At 39.8% G+C, this 26,957-nt stretch overlaps 1 protein-coding gene across 4 annotated transcripts in view; it reads right to left on the bottom strand.

The window, feature by feature from the left end:
• Positions 1–26,957, bottom strand: part of LOC120314724 (triple functional domain protein) — a 166,192-nt gene that overhangs the window by 7,047 nt on the left and 132,188 nt on the right. The window contains exons 41-52 of one of the 4 annotated variants that reach the window (XM_039358107.1): positions 22,735–22,824; positions 21,606–21,698; positions 20,438–20,488; positions 19,155–19,232; positions 17,100–17,291; positions 14,301–14,478; positions 11,691–12,445; positions 9,896–9,934; positions 7,583–7,830; positions 6,378–6,516; positions 4,291–4,318; positions 1,653–1,815 (exon numbers count right to left, since the gene is read on the bottom strand). In XM_039358107.1, the coding sequence (XP_039214041.1) occupies positions 1,653–1,815; positions 4,291–4,318; positions 6,378–6,516; positions 7,583–7,830; positions 9,896–9,934; positions 11,691–12,445; positions 14,301–14,478; positions 17,100–17,291; positions 19,155–19,232; positions 20,438–20,488; positions 21,606–21,698; positions 22,735–22,824 (2,054 nt within the window). Of the gene's footprint in view, positions 1–1,652; positions 1,816–4,290; positions 4,319–6,377; positions 6,517–7,582; positions 7,831–9,895; positions 9,935–11,690; positions 12,446–14,300; positions 14,479–17,099; positions 17,292–19,154; positions 19,233–20,437; positions 20,489–21,605; positions 21,699–22,734; positions 22,825–26,957 lie in introns of those variants that run through there. The other 3 variants (XM_039358108.1, XM_039358109.1, XM_039358110.1) reach the window with 3 other exon arrangements.

Genomic DNA, 26,957 nt, shown 5'->3' with positions numbered 1-26,957 from the left:
TCAAAATAAAAGCCAAATGGCAAGACACTAAGGTAACAACAATGGCCAATCCATATATGCAGCTCCAACTATTTTGAACTATTGGGTCATTTGGAATTTTGTCAAGAGATCATTTCAAATGATGATGGGCAGGGCTATCACACAACGTCTGCCATCATGGCAGCAGGAATCCATTTCTGAAAAGGGAGAAATAGTGAGGATAAAACAAAATTTGTGTAAAATGTGAAAACATGAGTCTTAGAAAATTCTTCTCCCAGGAAGACAATATCTTAGGCTCAAAGACAAATAACTTTGAGACCATTTTGCCTTGTGTCTCCCGTCATCTCTAAACCTAGAGATGAGTTATTATATCCACAGAGGTTCTGAGATTTGCTGGCTGTTAATGCAAGTTACATCCATAACTAATTTCTCTTCATCCGCAATCAGATGGATGATAATAAAGGGGTCCAAGTTTTCCGATACCTATTAAGTCTGGGCTGTTTCGATGGGCCTTTGGGGTCTGAGGGACTATTCTGTCTCTCTTTGGGGTAACTGTGAATATGGGATATGGTTCTTTCACAATGCTCTGAGGTTATCTTGTTGCCTTGTTGTGTTTTTGTTTTAAATAGTATTACCATTTGGAGCCATAAACTGCTTAGAGGCAGATATGATTGCATCAGCATACAAGTAATCCTTGAGTTATAACCATTTGTTTAAAGACTTAAGTTGCAAAAGCACTTAAAAAGGATTATGACCAGACCTTGCAATTACAACCACTGCAGTCTCCCCATGGTCACATGATGTAAATTCAGATGCTTGGCAACAGGCATGAATATATGATGGTTGCAGCATCCCAGGATCATGTGATCACAATTTGCAACTTACTTGGAGGAGCTTCCAATAAGTCAAGTCAATGGGGGAAGCTGGATTAGCTTAACAACCATGTGATTTACCTACTGTGGCTAAAAGGCTCAGGCAAGGCTTATTCAACAACCACATTGCTTAGCGAGAGAAGTTTCAGTCCCAGTGGCTGGAAACAGAGGACTACCTGTATAAGCTGACTGAAATCAATCAGTTTCATCAAAGGTCACAAATGTGATAAACTCGGCTCTTTTAAGACAGTTTTTAAATTTATATTTTTCTCTTCCAAGCAAAATCCAGTTCACAGAAAAGAAAGCCACTGACCCTAAAATATAAACAATTTGCTTAATACTCTATAACTATTTCAGTGTAGTTTGATCTCTGTTGCCCAACCTCCCTTTGAACAACTTGGTGACTGAGGGAAAACAACTAAAACTGACATGCTATCCTTTTGATTGGGAACCTCGATGAGTCCCTGGCAGTCTTTAAGTTCCCTGGATAACTGAGGAAGGGACAGGGTGCATAATGTAATAAACTGAACTAAAGGAAGGAAGAGGAGGTACAGCACAATCAGACAAGACTGTGTTATTATAGCCAATCTCAACAGAATTAATTGTAGCCTTCCTGTGAACGTACTAGTCTGTTTAGTGAGGCTGAAAGTCACTTACATTCTTCTTTTCTTTGTAATAAAAAAATGGTTTGAACAGCCCATGATATTGACAAATGTCTGGGTACTCACTGGACCTACAAGCAGTTTATGAAACAATCTCCTTCCAATATGGTACAAGTCGCGGTGAAGAGAAGCCCAGTACCTGCAAGAGATGCTGTAATGGCTGTCATTGCTCAATATGTTATGATCAGGACCTTTCCAAGTGATTGAAGCTTTTGGACGACCACAGATCTTGCATTTAAGAATGACAGTCTCTCCTGTCTCACACGTCATCTCACTTAATGGTATTACAAATTCTGGGGGAACTGTGAAAAAGGAAATAGTTGCCGTTAAAGACGAAGACAGGCCACTGTCTTGTTGATAACATTATATTCATACAATTTTGAGATGATGCACATATTACCTCTGCATCACAACTGAAACAAAATATGATTTTAAACAACGTGTTTACACAGACATTTATACCCCACCTTTCTATTCACCGATCACTGAATATACACATCACTTTGAATGCATGTATGCTTTCTTCTCCAGAATACTGCATAGTTTACATATTTAATTCGCAGTAGGTTGCACACTTTTCTCACCAAGAAATAATATACCGGTGGAAGACTGTACAGTGATTTGAGATTGTCCCTAGGCTTGGAAATGCATTTCTCTAAACAGGGTGTGGGCAAAGGGGGAATGTAGAAGTCTGAAGTTCTGAATGGAAAAATATAAGTGTGAGCATAAAATCCAAAGAGGCCAAAAGATATATGCTTCGATATTATCCTGCCTTTGATATTTTTTCAAGCAAGAAAGTAAGTGTGATTATAGGACAGTAGGATACAATAAGAAGCAAAATGTGTATTGAATCTTGACAAGCAAGACTCCATAAAACAGAACTGCAGCATAACAAAACTAAATAAACTAGATTGAGAGTCTTTAAGGTAATTTATGCATCAATACATGAATATCATATAAAGAAGTGAGACTATATTGCTGGTGTAGAAGTATAACAGAGATTTTTCTGATGCAGATAAAAATACGGAAGCATTTTAAAATATTTTCCTCAAACTCCTACTTGAAGCAATCCATTCCATTTTCCCTTCCCCCTGGAGGTGGTGTTCATGGAGGGGTGAGCCAAGAATAACAGAAATGTATGCCTGGAGAATATATTTTTCCAGCAGGATTGCCTAACATCATCCTAATTTCCAGCTAAAACAAGAAGACCTCTATACTGGGCATCCGCAAGATTGGAAGATGGCAAAGGCCAGTCACTTTAACAATAATGGAAAAGGCATCAGCTCATATGGTTGGGAGTAAGCAATGATAAACCACACCTATCTTTTTACCAAGGAAACCATATGGATAGAAAATATAACATTGACAATGAAGATATTAATGTGGATAATTTCTGCCTTTTAGAATCAACCATCAATAGTAAAGGAACAAGCAGTCAAGAAATATATTACAGACTAGCACTTGGTAGAGCAGCTGTGAATGCTTGGAAAAGATTAATGTGCTGTGATGTGTCTACACCTATAAAGACCAGAATTGTGCAAGGAGTGGCATTCTCTATGACACTCTATGGAAGCAAAAGTTGGGCTTTGGAGAACAGGTTAGGAAGAGTATTAGCACTGTTGAATTTGGGTAAGATAGGGAATTATTGAGAATACCATGGATAATCTAGAAAACTAAGAAATGGACCATAAAACAAATGAATCCAGAGCTCTTGCTTGAGACACAATTGACCAGGCTCAAATTATCCTACTTTCAACAGCTTATGTGAAGGGATACCAATCTGGAGAAAACTGTTATGTCAGGAAAGGTGGAAACAACAAGAAGAAAAGGATGACCAGTACCAAGGTGGATGGACTTAGTTACAGAGGTAATAAGAGTACCTGAAAGACCAGGTTAGAAACAGATCATCATGGAAAAAATAATCTATGTGGTTGCTAATATACACTCTTATATGGTATACTCATTTCAAGAGATATATGAAAAAGATGTGTACAAAAAGTTATATATTTAGGAAAGTGGCACATGGTCATGTTTATTTATTTTTCATTTATTTATTAGAATTTTATCTGCCTTAACTACTTAATTAAGTAATTACTTAATTACTTAATGACCCAACCTGTGGGTCATGGCCCACTAGTGGGCCATTCAGGGCTTGCAACTGAGCTGTGGAAATGACCGGCGAGCACACGCAAGCACACCCTCACTTGCACGAGCAGCATGTGTGTGTGCATGTGTTCCATTTGTGCAAGTAGCAGGCATACGTGCATGCTTCTTGCACAAATGGAACTGTGTGCATGAGCACGCCCTTGCCGGCCACTTGTGCAAACCATCCTCTGCCCCCACCGGTCCGCAAAGCCTGAAATATTGGGGAACTAAGTAATTGCATACCAAAGAAATGTAGACTTTTTGCATAAGAACTAGTTTGGTTGTTGTCTTCTCTTTTTTTTTTGTTAATAGTTCTGCATGTATTCTTTTTCTTTTGTTAATTAATTTGAAATAATTGATTTTTTAAAAAAAATGCAACATGCAAAGCTGCATACTAAATGAATACATGTGTATGACATGGAGAAGATTTTGGGTGATCTGCACATCCTTAATAGAATAAATAAACTAGTTTAAAAGGGTTATATCACTTTGCTACTTGTCTGATGGTTTAATAGATATCAATGACATTTTTATAGTCTTTTAGTGATGAATTCTTCCTCTAATAGTAACTTCTAAGACTATTTCAAAAATATTTTTCTCGTGAAACTACAATTTTATAAATCTTAACTTACCATCATAAATATAGTTGGGGTTGAGAAGCTGAAAAGGAAAAGAATAGAATTAGCATTACAGAAATTTTCACAGAATGTCCGTCCTTAAGAACAAAAAAGTTTAAAATTATAGCAAGCCAAGAATCAAAAACAAAACTTATGCAGGAAATAGTAGGCTGAGCCTTTCTGTTAACCTATGTACCACCAATTTTCCTTGACCATTAGTAATTCAGATGCATGTTTAAAGGAAACATGGAATAAACTTGTACTAATTTTGGATCCAACCCTGACTCCCGATTTCTTGTGTCTGACAACACCTCAACCTAACGAACTAATGTTTGGTTAGCTATTCAAATTATGCTATCTATGCCATGAGTATCAAGACAGCTGAGGACACATCCTTAACACATCCTATTTGATCATGAATCCAACTGAAAATTTCTCCAAGGTATCGTTACAAACTCAAATATATGTGCAGTTGCAAGATAACCTTTTACAAATTATGTTTGATTGGGTACTTTCTCAGTTTATATTCTAGAGGAACGGAGGAACTGAAAGACGGGGATTTGGGTGGTATGGATATAATAAACCGAACTAAAGAAAGTCTGGAGTTTTAGCCCTAGGAAATTCTTCACCTATTAAAGTAACAGATTTATTAATATTCAATTCAATCTTTAATACAATCATGGACCAGCAAAAAAGTTAAAAATTTAAATAAAGCAAAACTGAACAGAACTGAACAGACCCAGGGCATAGTAATGTATTACATTTAATGGTGAAATCAGTAGGTGACCAAAGTCTGCCTAATTTTACAGAGACTGTAAAAAATCTTAGCTATGTTCAGAGAAACTGAATCGTACTGATCTGACAATAGTAGTTTTACATAAAATGATCAGAGTTTCCAATATATTTAATCAGGTAAGTTGTTTTGAGTCTGTGAGCCCTTTAGAGGGGGGCAATACAACAGGATATGAGCTGTAGTTTCAATGCCCGCTTGTCCATAAGGGCACAGCTCAGCTCACATGGAACTTTTTTATACCGGCCCTCCAGAACTGCTGTGGGCAGAGAGTTACAATGTGTTAAAGCCCGTTTATTAATATATATTAAGTATCACTGAATGCAGAGATTGATACTTCACAGATATGATGCAATATTAAGGGACTATGTTTATAAACCACTATAAATTCTTTAAAACAGGTTATTGCTTATTTCAGTAAATATTAACAAAGTGACTATCTCCCCATATCTCACATGCTCACATTAATTTAGATACATATAAAAAAAATTAGGAGAGAAAAAGAAGGAAAGAAAAAAAGGTTAGTGATAATACTTTAGAGATGTCCCTGGGTTATTGGGATTACATTATTTTGAAGAAACAAAGACAAATAAAAAATGAACCCCAGAGCAGAGAAGGAATGTGGCACCAATCATCCCAAATTCACTAAATTGTACATTAAAAACAAGTGGAGGAATTTTCATGGAATCAAAGTCAAGAGATGACATTTGAAGTTATAAATTCTTAATTAATTAATTCTTAAAAGATTAATTGTGGCTTACCAGATCAGTATTACAATATTACCAATCTCACTTCAGACACCTAATCGGTCAGAATGAACACCTTTAAGAGACTCAGCTTCTTTTACCCCATATGGGAATTGAATTATACCCAAAACATCAAAAAGATTTAACTAATCTTAGAGTTCATGCTAAATTAATTTAGACAGCACAATGGTACAGTACTCACAATAATAATTTTAGTTGCTCCAGCCTATAAGATTTTCATGCAGGTGGATATAGCTATCCCTCATAAAATGAGTTACAAACCTAGCTATATTATTAAAACTGTGCCTGTTTTTATTTTTATTTTTTTTGTTATCACGATGAATGCTCTTGATAATCAGTTGAAACTGAGATTTCCTTTTGTATGTTGAGAATGGAATTATCAATTTTTTCATTGTGCAATAAAGGAATGTTAGTCTGGATTTGTATCCTTTTACTATTTTTTTTCCAGGAAATATTGGCAAAATGTATCCCAGGTTTTATAAATTAAAAGTTTTTAACATTTTTCAAGTATAAGTATTTACAAATGTAATGTCAGGAAGAAATACCTTCACGGAAACCTTATTGGCGAGTCCATCTCTCGATTTACGGTAACCATTTTCTAATTTGCCTTCCCTTTTGCCGTCTTTGTCTTTTTTCTCAGATTTTTTCCTTAGGCGGAGTGCTGTGTGCCAAGATGACGACTTCCTGAAACCAGAACATAACAGATTGTGATTACCTTTCTATGGATGGCTTTGATTGGGGAAAAAAAAATGTTTTAAATCAACCTAGAGGAAAAGAAACCTGGGAAGAAAAGAGAAGCCCACTTCAAATGACAGTGAGAAGAGAAAGATTTAATGAGATTATGAGGTACTTCTAATTGTCACTTTATGAAATATATGATTTCTAACATCATTGTAAAATAAGGGCAGTTTGCAAGTTAGTAAACTGCAGCTACGCTTTTGGTTTTTTTGACGATTTGTGAGGTAGCTAAGGGATACAGTGTCCCTGACTATATTACGATGGGCATAGATTTTTGAGATATGTTAACCATATCCAGCAATTTGGAGGTAAAAGAGATGTTACTTGGTGGTAACAAATTAGAGATTATAAAACATGCTCAGAGAGCTAGTTTGGTCCAAAGGTTTAGGCACCAGGCTAGAAAGCAAGATGCTGTATGTTCAAGTCCCATCTTAGCCATGAAAGCCAGTGGGTGATCTTGGGTCAGTCACTCTCTCTCAGTCCAACTCATGCACAGGGTTCTTATTGTGGAGAAAACAAGAGGAGAGAAGGTGTTGGATACGTTCAATGCCTTGAGTTATTTGTAAAAAATAATAAAGGATAGATAGATAGATATAGAAAAAAGAAAGAAAGAAAGAAAGAAAGAAAGAAAGAAAGAAAGAAAATAGTTAATCTCAGCAGCCACTGAAGCTTTCAATTGGAGTTTTCCAAAATGTTATAACTTTTGACCCCTAGCTGATTCACAGTGGATAGGACAAGAAATATCTTGAGAACAATGTATGTTTTATCATGACTTCAGAGAAAGAATGTTAAATATTATCCGTCATTAAATCAGCCTTTGTAAGTAAAATATTTATTTTATTAAAATACTTATTTTGTAGTTTTTATTTGTATTGTAAAAATAAATAGGAGCCCATTTTATATATCAGAGACCTGGATCCCGCCTAGGAAAGTTTATATCACTAAGCTACTACAGGACTCCGTTGCTATTGCAAACTAACAAAGTCATCAACGAAGCATGCATTACACCTACTTCATTGTTCCATCAGAGTTATCAATAGTGACTGCACTGGTGTGTCCCAGGACATAGCCGGGGATCCAGCCCTCGGCTGCAGGACACTGGTCAGTGGCGGCTCGGAACACCAAAAACATGTTCTGTTGGTTGCTGGCTAAAATTTGCACGACTTCTCCTTGGTAGACATTAATCTCATCCTCCTTCACTGCCGTATAATCGTGTGTCACCAGCATGGTGGAGATATTGCTACTGCTGCTACTTTCACTCTATAGAAGAACCAATTAGGTAGAGAGAGAAAGAGAGAAGAAAAAGGAGGAAAAAGTTGATAATGCACACAAATAGAAAACAGTATGACAGACTAAAAGGCTGCTACCTTTTAAGCAGCTACATGACAGTGGGATGTTAAATAATGAAATTGAGTGCTGTTATCTAAGTACTTTGGCAACAAGATTTATCAGTATGAAGACAATATTCTAATTTTCTATTACTAAGGGCAATTATATTATTTTTCTGTTAGTATAATAATTAACTTCCTTGTGGAGTTGCAGCACAGTAAGCTTGCATTTCTTGTTTTCATGTTAAAGTGAAAACAGATGATTGAAGTAGAAGTGATTCACTGTACTTCCTCCTAGTAGTATACAGGAGCCTCGGATTCCAGGCTAATTGCTGTATCAGATAGGACTCTAAATGGCTGAATAAAATGATAAAGTAGGCAGATGATTTCCTGGGTTTCCTAAGGGTGGATTAAGTTCCCTTTTAATAGTGTGATGTAACTTTCCCCAACGTACTGCACTTCTCCAAATTTTTAGAATAATGCCCTGGGAAAGTGGGAATTATAATCTATCTTCTGCAAAGCAACACACTGGAAAGGCTGGAGCCAATGCCAGGGCCTAAACAACAATAGCACTGAGACTTATATACTGTTTCACAGTGCTTTACAGTCCTCTCTAAGCGGTTTACAGAGTCAGCATACTGACCCCAATAATGTGGGTCCTCATTTTACTGACCTCGGAAGAATGGAAGGCTGAGTCAACTTTGAGCCAGTCAGGATCGAACTGCTGGCAGAGGGAATGCAGAGTTAGCCTGTAATACTACATTCTAACCACTGTGCCACCAAAGCCTCAAATGGCTTCTTAACTGTTTTTTGTGGTTCAGCAGGACATTCCAGAATACGTGGTCAAAACCTTATATATTGTATACATTTCGGAAGATTGTCTTAAATTAAATTACTCTTATCCACAGCCTTCGAGCAATGGGGGTCTCCAATAATAATATATTGTTAGATATGATAATGTAAGACTGTTTGGTTATATAGTACATCTATGTAGATGTATTTGAACAGTCATATCTGAAGTGATCATTTATAGTTGGAGAGAGGAAAGTGCATCTTTTTGAATGCAAAAATTCTCAAGTGTAGTCCTGGACATTTTCAGATAAAATCAGAAAATATTTTTATTTGAAACCATGAAGAGCCACTGTCAGTTTGATTTGCTGACTTGCTAAACCAACACATGATCTCATTCAGTTTGAGACAACCTCATATATACCTAGCGTCATTTAATTAAGATTATATGTTATATTCAGCAATGACCTCATGTCTATAGAAATTATCTGAATGGTTATTCTGGGAAACCTGAGCACTTGCTTTTGCAAAAGGCAAGCCTTCACACATTAAAAAAATCAAAAGTTTTTCCTTTGGAGACAATGAAAACTTTTAGTATTACTAAAGTATCAAGAGTAGGATGTTTCAGAGTTTTAAAAAAATATCTAAATATCCTCAGAAATTGGAAATGAGTATCAACCCAACTCACTTCTTCCTTATACACTGATTCTGATTCTGCAATTCTGATTACATACCTTTTCATTGTGTTCAAAACAAAGAACTGGTTACTTATTAGGCTGTATCTTAAATAGGATTTAAGATGCTTTCTAGTAAACGGACATAAAATTAACCCTTTTTCTTTCAGCTACAACAGCTGAAAGACCTTTCAGCTATAACTATGGCTAAAAAACAAAAAATCAAGATCCAAGCATTAAAAAGCTAGAATTTTTTTTTTTTAGGAAACTGGAGTCATTTAAGAAGCTAGGACCTTAGATCAGAACTATTTAATTAAGTCCACATACAGCTTTTTAAGCCTTGTAACATTCTTGGATCTTAGAAACTTACAGCATAATTTCCTGCAATTGGCATTGTTCTTGCCAATGACTTTCCATGCTCAACCTATGTACTCAGGCATTTTGACTGTTCAAGATTAAATGTTAGGCTAATTTAATTAGATCCACAAGTCCTGCAAAAAGTGATTTGCAGATTGGATGTTGCCATCCACTGACCTGGAAGAAGGATGTTGCTTCTTTATCAGAACAGATGTCCTGTGAAAAAAATTTAAACAAGGGAAACTACTAATAAGGAAAAGTGACTAGTTTTTTTTTTATCTCAAGTGTTGCTTGTGTAACAAATGTAAAGTCTTCTACCAAGAACTAAAGGCATACTTTATTGTAAATAGCATTTTGTTTCTAGGCAATCTCTTAATAACTGTTGTTACTTTTAAACATTAAGATATAAATTCTGTAATTTGCTCTACATATCTGCACGTCTTTGAATCCAAAACCCTGGTTTTCTTATAAAATGGGAAAATTGCTTCAAATCACATTTCCCCAGTTATTTTTTTGATACTTTCCCTTTGATTCTTTGCATTAATAATACACATTAACTTTACTTGCAACAGCCTAACAGCCTATTTACACTGGCTGCCAAGCTGATGTTTTCCTAAGAAAACAATTAAAAAAGCATTCTGCAGTCCAATTAAATTAATAGAATAACAATAGGAGTTGGAAACAAGAGGATACATGCAAAGCAGAAGTTTCGATCCTAAAGCTACGCTCTAATAAGTGAAAGAAGAAGAATCAGGACAGTGCTACATTGTTAAAAAAAAATGGGTAGTGCATGCTTGCAATAACGTTTCTGAAGGCCATGTAAGATATAACTAATGGTGTGCAGAAGCTGTAAAAGGAGCTGTAAATTGTACAGTACACTGAACCAGGGAAAGGACAAGAGTTGATATGTACCCATCACATTCCCCTTGAGCAGTGTTTTTTTTTTTTTTTTTTAATGCTCAGGTCTCCTTTGAATGACATGTTATATATTCGAACAGAAGTCCAAAACAAGCTGTAGATTTTGTTGGCAGACCACCATGCCATTCCCTTGCAAACCAAATAGTGGAGCGGCTACAAACTGAATCTGAAATTATTCTACTATATATCGGTAGCTTTTTAAACACTTTAGATAAGTGATGCAGCTAAAAATATATAGACTGGTTATGGATATTTGTGCATTTGACAGCACTTAGGACCTTTTTTTTTTTTTAAAAGAATGGAAGATTCTTTGCCCCATTTTAAAGATAGCAAAACGTTAACTGAACTTTTAAAGTTAACAGAATGTTGCAATTCAATTGAAATAAAAAAGAACTCAGAGTGGCAGTTAAAGAAAACCTCTGTGTTCCTCAGAATGCCAGATAACAGAAACAACAGGGTTGAATTCAAGCCCTGTTTGTGAGCTTCCCAGATACATCTCGCAGGCTGCTGTTGGAAACAGAACGGGCTGGAATCTGGATCAGCAATATGCTGAGTTCTTCAAAAGTTCTTCCAACTTTTCATCGACACTGAAAGAATAACTGTTGTGCTTGTATCTGAACAGAGGAGGAAGAGGAAACCCTGAACAAGTCTGCCATGGAAATATAGAAGTTGCATGAATTGAGCTCCACCATGGTGGCTGTGCACAGCATATTAAATTTGTGCCTTCGTGTTAGACGAAAGAAAGCGAAGAGCAAAGTTAGTAGAAACCAGGCTAGCAGATCTTTTTTTTTTTCAGCAGAATGAAGAGTTAGAAAGTTTTTTCTGTGTATCTGTATACATACTGCAAGCCTGTGTCTTCTGTATACACACACAGATAACGTTTCTACCAAAATTTGGATAGAAAAAGTTGGAGCATAACTGATTATTATTGCAGAGCAGTGATACAGCGCTGGAGAGCCAGAAGTTAGTATGGAGATATGATGGTCACGCACAAGAAGGGGAGATGGGAAGATTTTTAGAAGAGCTCGCAGGATAGAAGTGCTCCGGCTCTTACCCCGTTACTCTGGGTGGAGTGTACTGATTGCTCGCTGGTCGAGGAACAAGTGCTCATGCGGTCTGTGTCCTTGCTGTGTGAAGAATGGCGGTGGACCTGGCGCTGGAGGGAGTCACTGTCCCCAGGGAAAGTGAAGGAGCCTGGGCGGCTGACGGGGGATGCTGGGATGGAGCTCCAAAAGGAGCCCTTCTGCAGGGGACTGCTGGGTGTAAAAGTTTCCTTTCCAAAAGGAGATGGGAAAGTCATTGTAGAAGGAGAGTTTATTGGAGAGATGGCTCCTGGTCTTGATTTTCCCAGTGTCAGCGATCCTACGTTGCTCCTTGAACGGTTCTCCTCTGAATTCCCACGGCATTCCCTTTGATCTGAATCTGCCGAGCCACAAGGACTTCCCGATGTCTTCCGGGGGCTTTCCACTGCTTTCATCTTGGGGATCTTCTCTGTTTCTGGACCATTCTGCTGTATACTGGATGGATGCCTGCCTGCCTGGCTAAAGCCAGCCTCTAGAGTGGTGGTGTGGGGAGGCAGGGAGGAATTGTGAATGGACATACCTGACATCTTGTCTGCCTCTGCTTGGACTGAAGTGGCAGAGGAGACCAGGACTGGGGAGTGGTGTCGGACCGGCTGCGGGATCCGGGAAGGCCTGCTACGGCTGGAGCTGGGGATTCCAGTGCAGGTGCTAGGGCCACTGTTGTTGCTAGTGCTGCTGCCTCCAGGACCACTATGGTTCCTCTGGTACTCAATAGGTGATGTCAAGGCTGCAATAAGAAAAAAAGAATCACATAAAAATGAAAGCTGATGTAAAGCAGTCTTTCCTACTGCAAACTAAATTTGGCTGGTTGACAATAAGCAGTGGTTTTGATTGGCAAGGCTTACATCATCTGTGAAACAGTTTTTATACCCTTCTTTTGATGGAGAAATAGCCCACTAGCAAGCAAAAGAACAGAAAGAAAAATGATGAACAACATTCTTGTCTGACTTCCAATGCAACATGTTTTTATACATACAAATGCCTTACCACGCAAGTCAAAAGAATAAAAATATAGTCATGAAAAATATATAATTAACTAAAGACTAAAGCCTGCACTGTATAAAACATTATGTTCCTCTCTATTACCTCACCTACACCTTGATAGTTGTTACTACGAAATGATATAATGATAAAACAACAACATACATTTACGTTGGCTGCAGTGTTCTGTGGTCGCATGATCACCATTTGCAACCTTCCTGCTGTCTTCTCAAAACAAAGTAAATGGGAAAGCCAGAAGGGAAGGTTGCAAGTTGCTCCGGGATAGCTCTCCACCAGGCAGCAGCCACCCACAGCCTGCCATGCTTGCCCTGGCATTGCACTGGTCACCCACACACCCTCCCCTGCCTGGGACAGCCAACCCCCTATGCTGCTGCACTTATACTGGTCACCTGCACTTCCCTGTGTGCCCTCACCCCATCTGGCAGCATCTATCCCCTGATCTTCACATTCATGCTATGCTGACTACTCACACAACCTCCCCCGCCTGTCAGCCACCATTTACCTGCCTGCTGGCTTGTTGTGAGTCCCCTGGGATTGGCAACTTCCTGCTGACTTCCCCCTTGAAATTGGTTGCTGGAAGCCAGCAGAAAGTTGCAAGGAGACCCTTTGCTTAATGACCTGCAATCTCATTTGACAACAGCAGACAAGATTGCCAGCATTTAAAGCAGTGTCCCCAAAAGACCTGGCACCTCTAATGAAGGAGGTTAATGAGGTGCTTGCAAAGATGAAAATAACATCTGTCGAAGAGACAATCAGCCTGCCTCCAGTTCAGAAGTGGAGGTTACAGGAGAACTGGGTACTCAAATTAGAGAACCCCAAAACAAAATCATATTCATTCCCAAAGTGGAAAATCAGACTCGAGGCCAAGATAAAGAAATTAAGATCAGATGCAAGTAATCTGAAGAACACAAAAGAGCAAAAATTATGTAAGAATCAAGACAAGCCTAATAAAAAACATTGGCAGAACAATTGAAAAAGCATTAGAAATCATAAAGCAACAAATAATAGCAGGAGCTGGCAAAATTAACCCCATGAGGCACCCAATTTAAGCAAAATTAACTATTTCAATCAGATCGAAGGTGATTCTACTAAAGCCAAATTGTAATAGAAATTCTGAAAATGGGAAACCACCCCCCCCCCCAAAAAACCAGTTCAAGTTTGGGCAGATCTATGAGAAATTCAATAAATCTATAATAAAAACGCTGGCTGGATTAAAAAAATGAAATTGAAGAACTAATAATTATAGCAGAAATGGTTAAAAAATGAGCGAAAAGGATTAAAAATTGGACATTTTCTAAAAATATGCAGTTGGCTTTTGGCTCAAATGTCTGGCTAGCTCATATTCAATTATATATAACTAAAGAAGTTGATGTATTGCATAAAGGACACATTAGTGATTGGTTAATAACTGGCAGAACATATCTGATTCAAAAAGATCCGGCAAATGGGAAAACACCAGGGAACTATAGGCTGATCACGTGCTCACTAAAATGATTAAATTATGATTAATTCATTACCACTTAGTTGGATCATCAAATGTTTGGAAACAAAAAACGTCAGTGAAACATTAAAAGGTTTACCATTTAGAAAATTACGCTGGTTTTCCAAGATTTGGTTGATTTCATGGATCCACATTTGACGTACTCCTGGATTGGTGGAATGCAAAACAAAAGTCTCCATGACATCACCTGCTCTTGACGTTAGTGCAAATTTACATGGATCGTTGTCTACATTTTCTTCCAAGCAAAGGCAACTCACCTTTATTTAGAAAGAAAGCAGGAAGTTTAGAGTGATTTTCACCCTCGTGTTATTAGTTTTGGTTAAATATATAGGCTAACAGCACTAGTTATACTGATCACTAGTGACTGCAGATCTTTATATACCTGACTGAAGAAAAAGATGCACGGTTGCAATAGCATAATTAACAAATAATATCTGTCTGCCTGCACAGACAAGTCACTTGCAAGTATAAATTACTTACCTGTCAAATACTGAATACAATAACTTTGACAGCACAGCAATAATTTTATATTTTTGGGAAAAAATAAATTAATTCTTCTCTTTTATTTTCAACAATACAATAAAACAGGTCATAGGAAAAATTTACATGGTACAAAATTGAAAAACATATCAGCCCAATCCCTTCCCAGTTTAACCAAAGCTTCGCTGCTTGGTTGTTTGTTAACTAAATTTAACAAATCTTTAAACTATTCTAATTTGCATCTTGCCCAAGGAAAGGGAGCAGGCACAAAAGAGGAGTTTTGCATTTTGACACCAAATAAATTGCAAGTTATGATTGGGAGTCATTTTATATATATTAAACTTTGAGAAAAGGAACTCTGTAGGTAATCTGCAGAGCACTGCTGTGGGTTAAGTGCTACTCACTTGTAAACGTAAACCACAATTCAGGAAAATACTCATCTTAGTTAATTTCAGAACAAGTATTAGTAACTCAGAACAAAGTTACAAAGTAAGGCAAAATTATATCAGCTATTATAAATAACCACACTCAAGCTACATTCCAATTGCAACAAACCAGCCAATCTGTGGTAAAATAAAAAATCAGTTTTAGAGAGGGTAAAGTTTTAATTTAGATAATTCAGATTCTAATTCTCGTTAAAGATCAAAAAGGTTGCAATCTACAGAGTGATAAGAAATTCTGACCTTCTCAACAAATCAGCCAATAGATAATTTATTGCTGATCACCTTAATTACAAGAATTTCAGCAGATGTTCTGCCTTCCCTTGGGAAACGGCAAATATAGGCCCTAAACAGATGCTAAGCTGGAATGTCTCCTTACTTTGCCTAGAGGGGAGCCCTCCTCGTCAGCTGGTGATTTTAACACATAAATGCTTCTTTTGTCTTTCTCAGGAAAGGGTGGATATTACTTATTTATTATTTATTAATCACACTTCCTATCTCACAGAAAGTGCCTCTGGGTGACAGACAACAATCCAATAAAACAGTAAAATAAAACAATCACTACCTAAAATAATTATATAATAATGATTAAAGGCGCATTAAAAGTATAAAGTCAGGACTAAAACAGGAAAAGAGAAAAATAGACAGAGCGATGTTATTAAGAATGGAGCCATCTCACAAGTTCACCTGCCCCCTAGTTCACCTGCCCCCAAGGCCTACTAGATCTAACCAGATCTTGAGATACCTTAAAAAGCTCAGAAGTGATGAGACTTAGCTCATCTCTTGGGGGAGAAGATTTCACAATACAGAGGCCTCAGAGAAAAGTGCCACAACTTAGAGTCCACCAAATGTAGCTCCCTAGACCAGTGTTTCCCAAACTTGACAATTTTAAGGCATGAGGACTTCAACTCCCAGAATTCCACAGCCAGCAACGCTGGCTGTGGAATTCTGGGAGTTGAAGTCCACATGCCTTAAAATTGTCAAGTTTGGGAAACACTGCCCTAGACGATGGATCTGTAACATACTCATTCCGTTGGATACTTTGAGTAAAATGCTACTCCAAATTGTATTACTGAGAAGAAAATCTAATACTGTTTTATAATTGGGGAGTGAGAACTCAAAAACTAAGGAAACCATTCAGTAGAAGGGCCATCGAGAATACAAAACTCAAATTTTACTCTAAGGCCAAAAATACTGGACTATTAGGGATTTAATTTGAACAGCTAATTTGGCACGTTTCAGCTCTTCTGTATAAGTTCAATGAACACAGAGATGTGGGAGCTATTTTGGATTTCCCTGTTGCTTTCTTCTGCATATTTTGCTTCACTCTGTCTAATTGGTCTTTGATTCTACATTATTTCCCAATTGCAGAAATCTATACAAGACAAGCCCACTTCTCTAGCCTTTATTAAATCTGAAGTCAAACAGAATCAGCTCAAATACGTGAATCTGGCTTTAACTTTTTTTAATTGGGTGTCTATGCAGATTCTCAATCATCCAGATCATGGTTGTCCCAAAAGTGCTTTTTCAAAAGGCAACTAGATTTTTTTTTTTATTGGGCTATTTGTGCATCATAACTAATGCAAACCACAAGCCTTTTAATCTGAAGCTCGTTATTACACAGTTGAAGGATGTGGGGTAAGAATGGGACAAAGCATTTCATGAGTCAAATGTGGCTTCTGGTTCCTAAGAAATATGCCAGTCATAAATTAAAGGATAGATATTTTTTGGATGTAATTGTCAGAATGATGGAAATCAGTAGGAAAGAACGCTGAATGGAAAGTATTCAGAGCTAAGAGATATTTCAACTAACCTCCCTGATTATGGTTTTTTGAGTTAGAGGTTGTTCCAAACTCAAGAAATGAATGTCACAGGAGAATCAAATAGAATTAAAATATCATTAAAATTCTATGTATATCTGTACAATTGTCAAAACACAAACATACAAACATAAATACCTTGATACTGTTTTTAAATAAGAATCCTGGTGTGGAGAAGCCTTTCTTTTTATCGAGAGGCTCACTGAATATCACAATCTGCTCAAAGAGGAAGACACGTCTTTCTTTGCAACGTGGCAAGAGCCCTGTATCTTGGTCCATAACCATGAATGTATCTTGCAGCAACAGCTTACCCTGTGCAACGATTTTACCCTTAAAACAGGGATCAAAATAAATGTAATTAAAATTTTTAGTCATCAACTAAAAAAGATAGCTGTTAGCTGAATACCCAAACTATTAGTTTCATGTAAAATAGTAGTTACAGTTCAAGCACACTTTCATGCTTGTACAATCCCTCCCAATTTATTAATGTATTATTACATTTATTAATAAGAATACATTAATTTATTCCCAAAGCACCCCAATTATGAGTAAAATGAGAAGAATTACCTCTGAAGAAAAATGCAAAAAGAAAAGAATTTCACTGAAACAGAAATGCTCTTTCTATATAATACAGGTAGTCCTCAAGTTACGAGTGTAACGGAGTCTGCCCATTCCACTCGTAACTCAAATGAGATCACTCCCTTGTTTGTTAAAATGCACAAGGCTCATTAAATGAACATGAGGTATATCAGGGTGGGGAAGGCCATGGAGGGCCTAGTGATGGAACAGTCCCTCAAGGCCTCCCCGACCCACTAAGATACCTCATGCTTCCTCCTCCCTTCCTGCCGCGCCGGACTCACCTGGAAAACATCTGTCTCCTCTCTGCCGCAATTCCTGCTGCCTGCCGGATCTGAGACCAGGGGAACAGTTCTGCAGCCCCCCGCGGCCCGATCTGGGCACCAGAGGCATTTTCCAGGATGCTGCCATCTGGATCTGAGGCCGGGGAATGCTTCTGCGCCCCCCGTGGCCCGGTCTGGGCGTCAGAGTCCTTTTCCAGGCCACTGCCACCTGGAAACGAGCCACCGGAGGGCTAAATAAGCATCCCCCGGCCTCAGATCTGAGCGGCATCAGCCAGGAAAACATCTCCAGAGCCCGGATTGGGCCACGGGTGTGTGTGTGTGCGGAAGCATCCCCTGGCCTTAGATCCAGGTTGCAGTGGCCTGGAAAAGGCCTCTGGAGCCCCGATCCAGCCTCTGGAGGCACGTGGAAATGTCCCCCCAGCTTCGGTTCCATTCTCTGTTGCATAGAACAGAGGCCTAAGTACCATGAGATCACGCAAGATCAGTAGCGTGAGAACTCATCCCATTGATCTTGTGTCATCTTCCATTACTTTAGGCCTCCATTCTCCGCAAACACACCAAAGGCTTGGAGCAGCCAAGAAAGCGAAGGATCTTGATCTTTGCAGGGTGAGTATTGAAGGCCCGGAGCAGGGGTGGGGAGGGAGGGAATAACCAGGGTGAATGTTGCAGAGCCACTGTGGGCGCTCTTAAGGGCGAACAACTGCCGTGGTGCTAGAATATTCATAATTTCAGGACTTGCTCATAAACACTAGGGGGCGCTCATCACGTAACTTTGAACAAGCGTTAAGTGAATGCTCATAACTCGGGGATTATCTGTATCACACTATTTTTCACAGAATTCTAGATTTGTCAATAAATCTCTTCAGCTGTCTGCAACATGTATGTTCAGAAAGTAAGTTCCCATCTTATCTCATTCACTGAATTTCACATGTGTAAGGATAATCTGCACTAGCTTTATCTACCGAGCACGTGGTCTAAACCTAGAAACATTATTTTTACATACTCTGGTCAAACAATTCCTAAAACTACTATGATAGAACAAATGAGAACAGGTCCCTGAGAGAATGGAGTGAAGGAAAATGGACAAATAATACATTCTGGGCCCAGCCTTTAGAAAAAAGGATCATGCTTTCTAGGACGATTTCTATCCTAAGGCTCTGATTTTCAGTCAACATCACATTCCCGAGTATGGATGTAACTGGACAAGGAATTTTAATTCGATTTTACAAGAAAATCTGAAATTTGAAAGAGCCAAGAACGTTCATGAAAACCTCCCATTTGATCTTAAAAAACAGTTGTCATAAAGAAAGAGTACAAACCCAAAATAACTTACATCAAATCCTTGTAAACGACCAACATTCATCATGTCATTGCACCGTTTTGGAACAATGCACATTACTTCTACGGCTCTCTGTTGAATAAATTGAGAGAAATTAGAGCACTAGTTGCACCCCCCTCTATCACATGTATCAGATTCATTAAAGTTATTTTCCCCACAACCAGGCATCCTCCAGATTTGTTACAACCTTCCATTACTCCCCATCAGTGTAACTAAAACAAGATTTTGTAGACCTAGTGTTAGGATTTTATGTCATGGATACTATATTTTTCTCCTATATCCGTTATATACTATTTAGAATTAAGTGCCAGAGTTATGGTCAGTTTTATGAACCCAGGAACCTTGTAATCACTGTTAATGGGAGGAGTGAAAGTACAGCATATAAGTGAAAGTGGTATTCCATCATAATAAAATTCTAGAAGCCCCTTATAGATGGGTTAACAATTTATAACTTTTGCTCCTTCTACAGCTAATGCCATTTTATCTGATGTAGATCAGCTTGCTGAACAGTCTTAGGTTTCAACCACTGATAGGAAGATACAACCCGGATGAAGCTACAGTGTCTGGGAAGGAGAGGAGGGTTGATTCGGATTTTTGCTCCTTTACTAATGAGTCAGCCAGTATCAATAGGTACCAAGCAGTTACACGCATGCTGCATTATATACCTGAATGGATCTAAGTAATGCTGGGGAAAGTAACTGAATTCATCATATGAAGGCCAAAAGGAGCAACGAGGAAACCTCAATTCCATCTCATGAGGTAAATGCTGACTTGGAGAACAAAGAGTTTATCCTCAGCTGAATGCATTTTAATCTCTTTCTCCCCCCCCCTCTCTCCACCACACACAAACACCTGTGCCTAGCTGCACATCCATGGCTAATGGTTTAAGAGTGCCCAAATAAAATGGTGTCTTATGCTAAAGTAAAACACACTGGGACATTAAGGAGTATAACACTTCTAAAGAGAGTTTCTAATCAAACTGCATTCTATTGTTGCCATCTACTGCCTTGGGTGCATTAAAATGCATTTTAGAAGTGTCATCCCAAGTCATCTGACCATCATCTTCCAGAATAGAAATGATATAACCTATAACCATCTTTGCATGAACAGAGGGGTAGGGAGGAAAGCACTGACTTGGTCATAATACTGAAAATGTGTACCAGATTGTTATTGCTATTAAGACTTACCAAGATGGTGTTAGAATTGTTTTAAGCAATATTTTTATTGGTCTGAAATCATAAATATACTTTAAAAATAAGCAACATTTTTTCAAGTACCTCTAATTCTGCTGTATCAAGATTAGCTTTTTTAGAGTATTTGAGGAAATCCTGTAAAAAAACACACCATGGAATTAGATCTTCAGTTTAAAACAGCTGGAAAGTCCTCTGCCTCAGAAATGGCAGCTAATAAAATAGATATTTATCCCCCATTCATTTATAGGTTTTCTATGAAGCCACAATGACATAAAAAATTAAACAGAAAATTCAAATGGTAAAAATAAAGTAAAATACTGTCTGTTTCCTGACTCTTTGATTGCAGATACATCAATGCAATAGTTAGTCTTCCATCTGCTATACTGAACCACCATTTTCTTAGAAAATACATTTTTAAAACAGAAAAATGCATTTTCCAGTAAAAAATTATTTGGTCTTCAATATTTATCTTTTTACCAAATTAAGACCTTTGCCTTCTGATCTCAAATCACTGGTTTAGCTAAAAGTGGTCAGAATTCTTCCAGTATATATCTCAAATATTTTCTTTCTATATTCTGATTTTATTAACATTATTATTTATTCAACACTGATAAAGTTATGATTTGACATCTTTCCACCTTTCAGCTGAACTCTCTGGGCTTAGATAGAGAGTTAACAGTTCACTACTACTGATATAGCCACCCCTTTGACTGATGCCAGCAGGAACTTCTTTCCCGCTGGCTTGATGCATTTCCTGATCCGTTTATCTTCTTTGCCTTTTAATCTCTCAAAAAATAGGAAGCCTATCCGCCAACAGTCCCACTTGAGTATGTTTGAAGTGTGTGACCTCTGCTGTGTGAACATTTAGCTTTTGCCAGATTTGTTCTCTAAGATGGAGGGGGTATGGGCAGAGCCTGGGGAGCATAATCTCTTGAGCTCAATGAAGTTTGGAATTAATCTTGGTCATGAAGTAGGGAACTGGTCCTATCACCTTGTCTTGACTGACTACACACAGAGACCATCTTCCAGTAACAATGTTAACGGAGAACACTCTGAGTGGTTCAAAGGGACTAATTGTTATACCCCTAAGAAACAAAACTAGTCACATGAGGAAAAAAAGTGAATGGCCGGGGTGGAAGGATGCTTGCACTTCTGATAAAATGATGCAGAAGAGAGAATACATATAGAGGTATATGTATTTCCAAATGCGACATAGTAATTTAAGTGCAAATTGGAGCATTCAGTTACTTACCTTTAGTAACAACTGATACTTCATAATTCTTTGCACTGGTTTTATCAGCAAATCTGTGAGCTGAAGTCTATGACCCAAACGTTGCTTCAGATCCTAGTAATAATAAGTAAAGTTCAGAATACTTTCAATAGATTAAGAAAACGTGTTAGGTGTATTGCACTTTACATTTCCCCACAGTTTCTTCTATGCTTAGTTCTCAATTTTAATTAGAAAATGAATTGAGATATTTTGTTTTTTATTTATGTGAAAGTTTATCAATAAATAGAACATTCTGTATATATTCAGTGAAGGAGAAGGATTTTTTCTTATCTGAGTGAGGGAGAGAAACCTTACTGTTTCACCCTTGCAGCTGATCTTATTATCCTTGCCTGAACAAATGAAAAGTGGAAACCTGGTTAAATTCAGTGGTTTCCTATGTTGTATAGTTTCGGGATGCTAAACCTGAGGGTGCCTGGAGGGTATATTTGGGGGGAAAAGCAATCAATTCACTTCACTTTGCAATATGAACCAGTTCTATCCTGTCAGGTCTGACAAAAACAGGTTGAAAGATTTTCCCCAACAGGCCTCTGAATTATATCCAATTTATCGTTAATCACTCACATTCCCAGAAGTATATGTGATCATTCACATTTGGGAGCACAGCTGCCCTACTTGCCTATATCAAGTTGTCAGAATCAGCCTTGCAGAAAGAACTTTATGCATAAGACATGGCTGAATAAAAACATCCTTATTAGGTACTACAGCTATAAGTATTAATGTCCCTTTTGTTCTTTTCCCCCTCATCTGAATCTCCTTAGTCTGGTATGTATAAGCAATTGGAGAATCTACGACTACATCACTGATTCACTTTAATCAGTTATTCTGATTTAGCTTACAATGAAGTCATGGGCTACATGTAATCCATCTCTGAACTGGAATTTGCTATACAGAGATATTAAATATCAGAGTTAATAGACAGGAAACACATTCATTCATTTGGTAAAAATAAACCAATTTCAGCCCCAATCCCAAGGGTGTTAATATATCAAAAATGGAGAATAATAAATAAATTTGGAGACGATTGTAGCTGTTTCACTTCTATCAAGAGACACAGATTCAGTACATCCCCCCCCCCTTTCTTGGCACTTACCTCAAAAAATGTATCAATGTATTCTGAGACAATATGCTCAGACTTTGGTTTATTTTGGCAATAAACTATATACATGTGCAATCTTCTCTCCTGGAATGAAAGGAAGGAACAATAAAAGTGTAGTGCAGAAAAACATAAAGCAAACTGACATGGACCAAAATAGAGATTACTATAATCTGCAAATTCCGGTTCTGTTCTAGTTCATCACAGCTTGAAAAAAAAATGTTTACTGTATGCCTTAAATAGCAATTATCTCTACAACCATAGCACTATCTTTTCCAAACAGAAGCAGGAAAATCATATTCGATATGTATGGCATGTTTTATCAAAATAGTGATCTAACCAGACAATAATGAAGTATGAATATAACTGTCATTGCATTTAATAAATTGTGGAACTGTATGTATGTATGTATGTATGTATGTGTGTGTGTGTGTGTGTATGTATGTATGTATATATTTGTATATGTAGGTCTTTGGTTATTCGGGTTTTCTCCCGCGTAAAATTGGAAGTGTCTTGGCGACGTTTCGACGAAGTCCCATTCGTCATCTTCAGGCTGGTGTTTTCAGCTTCGTGCTTCGAGGAGCAATGTGTGGTCTTAGCTGTTTCTTCCTTTTAACTGCCAGTGGGGGTATGAACTGATTGGGTGGGAGCTTGGTTGTGTTCTGATTGGGTGGAGGTGTGTTCTGATTGGTTAGGGGCTTGGCTGTGCTCTGATTGGCTGGGGGGTTGGCTGTGCTCTGAATGGCTGGGGGCGTGTTCTGTTTGGGTGGGGGCTTTGTTGTGCTCAGGTTAGTCTGAGTTGCAGGGGGATTTAAGATGGTGGGCTGCCTTGCTATTTTTTGGCTTCGCGTTCGTGGTCGTGCCTCATCTTCATGGTGGGTGTCAGTTTGCTTCATGTATGGATTGGAGGGGTTTAAAGAGACTAATGATGCAGCTGTGGTCTGGCTTCTGGTTTGTGGTCGTGCCTCATCATCGGTGTGGCTTTGGGTTTGCTTTTTGCGTGGATGTATGGTGGTGACATCCTGTGTGGTTTTTGTGAGTGTGGGTTTGATGTCATTTTTTGTGTTAGGGAGTCATTTGTCAATAAGGGCGGGTTTCCAAATGGCTGGTAGCTCCCACCCAATCAGTTCATACCCCCACTGGCAGTTAAGAAATAGCTAAGACCACACATTGCTCCTTGAAGCACGAAGCTGAAAACACCAGCCTGAAGATGACGAATGGGACTTTGTCGAAACGTCGCCAAGACACTTCCAATTTTATGCAGGAGAAAACCCGAATAACCAAAGACCTACATCTATCTATCTATCTATCTATCTATCTATCTATCTATCTATCTATCTATCTATCTATCTATTCCAAACCTCTTGCCTTCTAGTAACCAGCTCATATAGGTATTGGCTTAGATCATGGGTGTCAAACTTGCACATTGTGTAACATGTCACAACTCTTTTTGCATTGCTGGCAATGGGGTGGGTACAGCTTCAGTATGATGAAACCTGCCCGCGGGGTGGCAGTTTGACACTCCTGGCTTAGATTTTATAGCATGTTAGGTTAGGTATTTACAATAAACTGAGCAACAACTGTTTACACAAATTTCTAGGCATTGAGATACATGGAGCTGACAATATGAGAAAGTTTTGACCACAAAGAAAAAGAAAAGCTATGACAGTTTTAATAACTAGGTCACCAGACCAAAAAAACACAACAAACCGGTTTTGTTTGCATGCTGAACTTCCAGAAATCTAGTTCAAGAGCTGATCAGTTTAAGCTGTTTGCTCTTTTGTTGAATTTGGCTGGAAATTAAGCTAGCTTGGGAAATTGCTGTCTGGATTTCAAGGCTTTGGCAGCTTTAATAGTGGCCAGATGTTGTATCTGGACAGTAGTTATCACAGTTCCCAAATGGTGATTCCCCATTTCTTTATCCCTCCCACCTGTGTAGGGAAAGCAAGCCTCTTATTGAATTCCTTTCTGAGGGTGGTCTATGAGAACATGTGTTTTCCATTTGCCAACCTTTTCAATGATTCCCCTTCTGCTTTGGACAGAGCTTTTCCAATCTTAACATAAGTCTGTAGACAGTTTATCATTCTGCTTTTACTTCAGCTAGAAAGAGAAACTGGCAGAATTCTTGTCTGTATCAACTCAGCATTTTACCATTGTTTGAGGATGGTAAGGAGGTCCACCACTCGTTGCTAGATTGATTTTAAAAAAATGTATGAAAAAATTAATTAAAATATGCGTGGATAGAAAGTCCAGAGAGTCACTGAATTTCTCTGACAGGCTATCATTTGTTGAGCTTTTTGTGGGAAGGTACTATTTCTGAAAGAAATAGTCAATCCAGGAACTCAAGGCAAAATGGCCATGAGAAGTAGCAACTAATGGCCAAAGAGAAGGGCTATATGCCTGCTATAGCAAATACCAACCAGAAGGAGGAGATTTAATTGCCTATAACACGGGTCAGCAACCCGTAGCTCCGGAGCCGCATGCGGCTCTTTGAGCCATCACCTGCCATTTGTAGAGAGAGAGAGAGAGAGACAGAGGCCCTTTTGCTTCCCTTCTCTCTCTCAGGCGGACTCAGGACTCCTGATTGGCCCTGCGCCCAGGTGCCCCACCCCCTGGGAGAACCGCGGCCAGGGCCTTGTGGCCTTGGAGCCGCCTGGGGAAGCCCCGGGATCTCTGCTGGGAGTAGCCCGCTGGAGGCTCCGCTGAGCAGGCCAGCCCTCCCGCAAGGGAGACCAGCCCCTGCAATCCCCAGCCAGCCTGACCATTGGACCTGCTGGCTGGGAAGGCTGGCTGGGAAGGCGCGCCGGAGTCCAGGCTGCCAGGAAGGAAGGAGATGCAGCTAAGGTAGGAGAGGAGAGCCACCTCCTGGGGCCCAGTGCTGGCGACAGCTTCCTTGTCCTCCTCTTCCTCCTCCTCTTCTTCCTCCCGCTGCCCCCCAGGTGGCTCGGGCAGGCGCCGGGGCAAGAGGGGTGCCTGGGGGAGTGAGCAGCCAGGCTGGCAGAGGGGATGGCAGGGGTCGCGCGGCACCAGCCCCCCACCGCAGCTCCATCGGATGGGCGGAGGGCGAGGCCGGGCAGCGCGAAGTCCCATCTGGAGAGGCAGCGGTGGTTTCCTTGCCCTCCTCTTCTCCTTTTTCCTTCTGGTGCCCCCTGGGCGGCTTGGGTGAGTGCCGGAGCAAGAGGGGTACCTGGGGGGGAGCAGCCGGGCTTGCAGAGGGGCTGGCGGGCCGCATGGCACCAGCCCCCACTGCGTCTCCATCGGCGGCTGCTTCCTTGCCCTCCTCCTCTCCTTCCTCCTGCTGCCCCCCAGGCGGCTCAGGCGGGTGCTGCCTCCACCGTGGCTCCATCGACGGGCAGAGGGCGAGGCCGGGCAGCGCGGAGTCCCAGCAGGGGCGGCAGTCAAGCCGGGGGCAGCGGCGAGGAACCCTGACGATGCTGCCGGAGCTGCCGGAGCCGCTGCCTCACGTCCTGCTCCCCCCTCCCTGCCCGTTCGGCTGAGGATGCGGCGGGGGCAGCGGCCGGGCCTTGGCAGCAGTGAGGAACCCCAACGGTACTGCTGTGCCGCCGCTGCCGCCGCAACTGCCTCCTGTCCTGCTCCCCTTCCACACCCATTCAGCTGAGGACACGGCAGGGGTGGTGGCTGAACCAGGGGCAGCGGCGAGGAACCCCAATGATGCTGCCGTGCCACTGCCGCCAGAGCCGCTGCCTCACGTCCTGCTCCCCCCTCCCTGCCCATTCGGCTGAGGACGCGGCAGGGGTGGCAGCTGGGCTGGGGACAGTGGCAGGGAACCCTGATGATGCAGCAGTATCCACTGCTGCCGCCCCCAGAGCTGCTGCTTCCCGTCCTGCTCCCCCTCCCTGCCCGAGAAAGAGGAAAGAGAAAGAGAGAGAGAAGAGAGAGAGAGGAAAGAGAGACAAAGGGGAGAGAGAGAGAGAGAGAAAGAGGAAAGACAAAGAAAGGGAGAGAAAGAGGGAGAGGAAAGAGAGGAAAGAGGGAAAGAGAAAGGGAGAGGAAAGAGAAAGAGAGGAAAGAGAAAGAAAGAGGGGAGAGAGGAAAGAGAAAAAAAGAGGAAAGAAAGATAGAAAAGAGGAAAGAGAAAGAAAGAAAGGGGGAGAGGAAAGAAAAAGAGGAAAGAGAAAAATATTGAGGAAAGAGAGAGAGGAAAGAGAAAGAGAAGAGAAAGAGAGAGAGAGAGAAAGAGAGAGGAAAGAGAGACAGAG

Source organism: Crotalus tigris, unplaced genomic scaffold, assembly GCF_016545835.1.
Source record: "Crotalus tigris isolate CLP2741 ecotype Arizona unplaced genomic scaffold, ASM1654583v1 scf7180000018998.211855, whole genome shotgun sequence".
In the NCBI taxonomy this organism is placed as follows: domain Eukaryota; kingdom Metazoa; phylum Chordata; class Lepidosauria; order Squamata; family Viperidae; genus Crotalus; species Crotalus tigris.
Note: the sequence above shows the minus strand (reverse complement) of the source record. Positions and strands in the feature narration are given on the sequence as shown.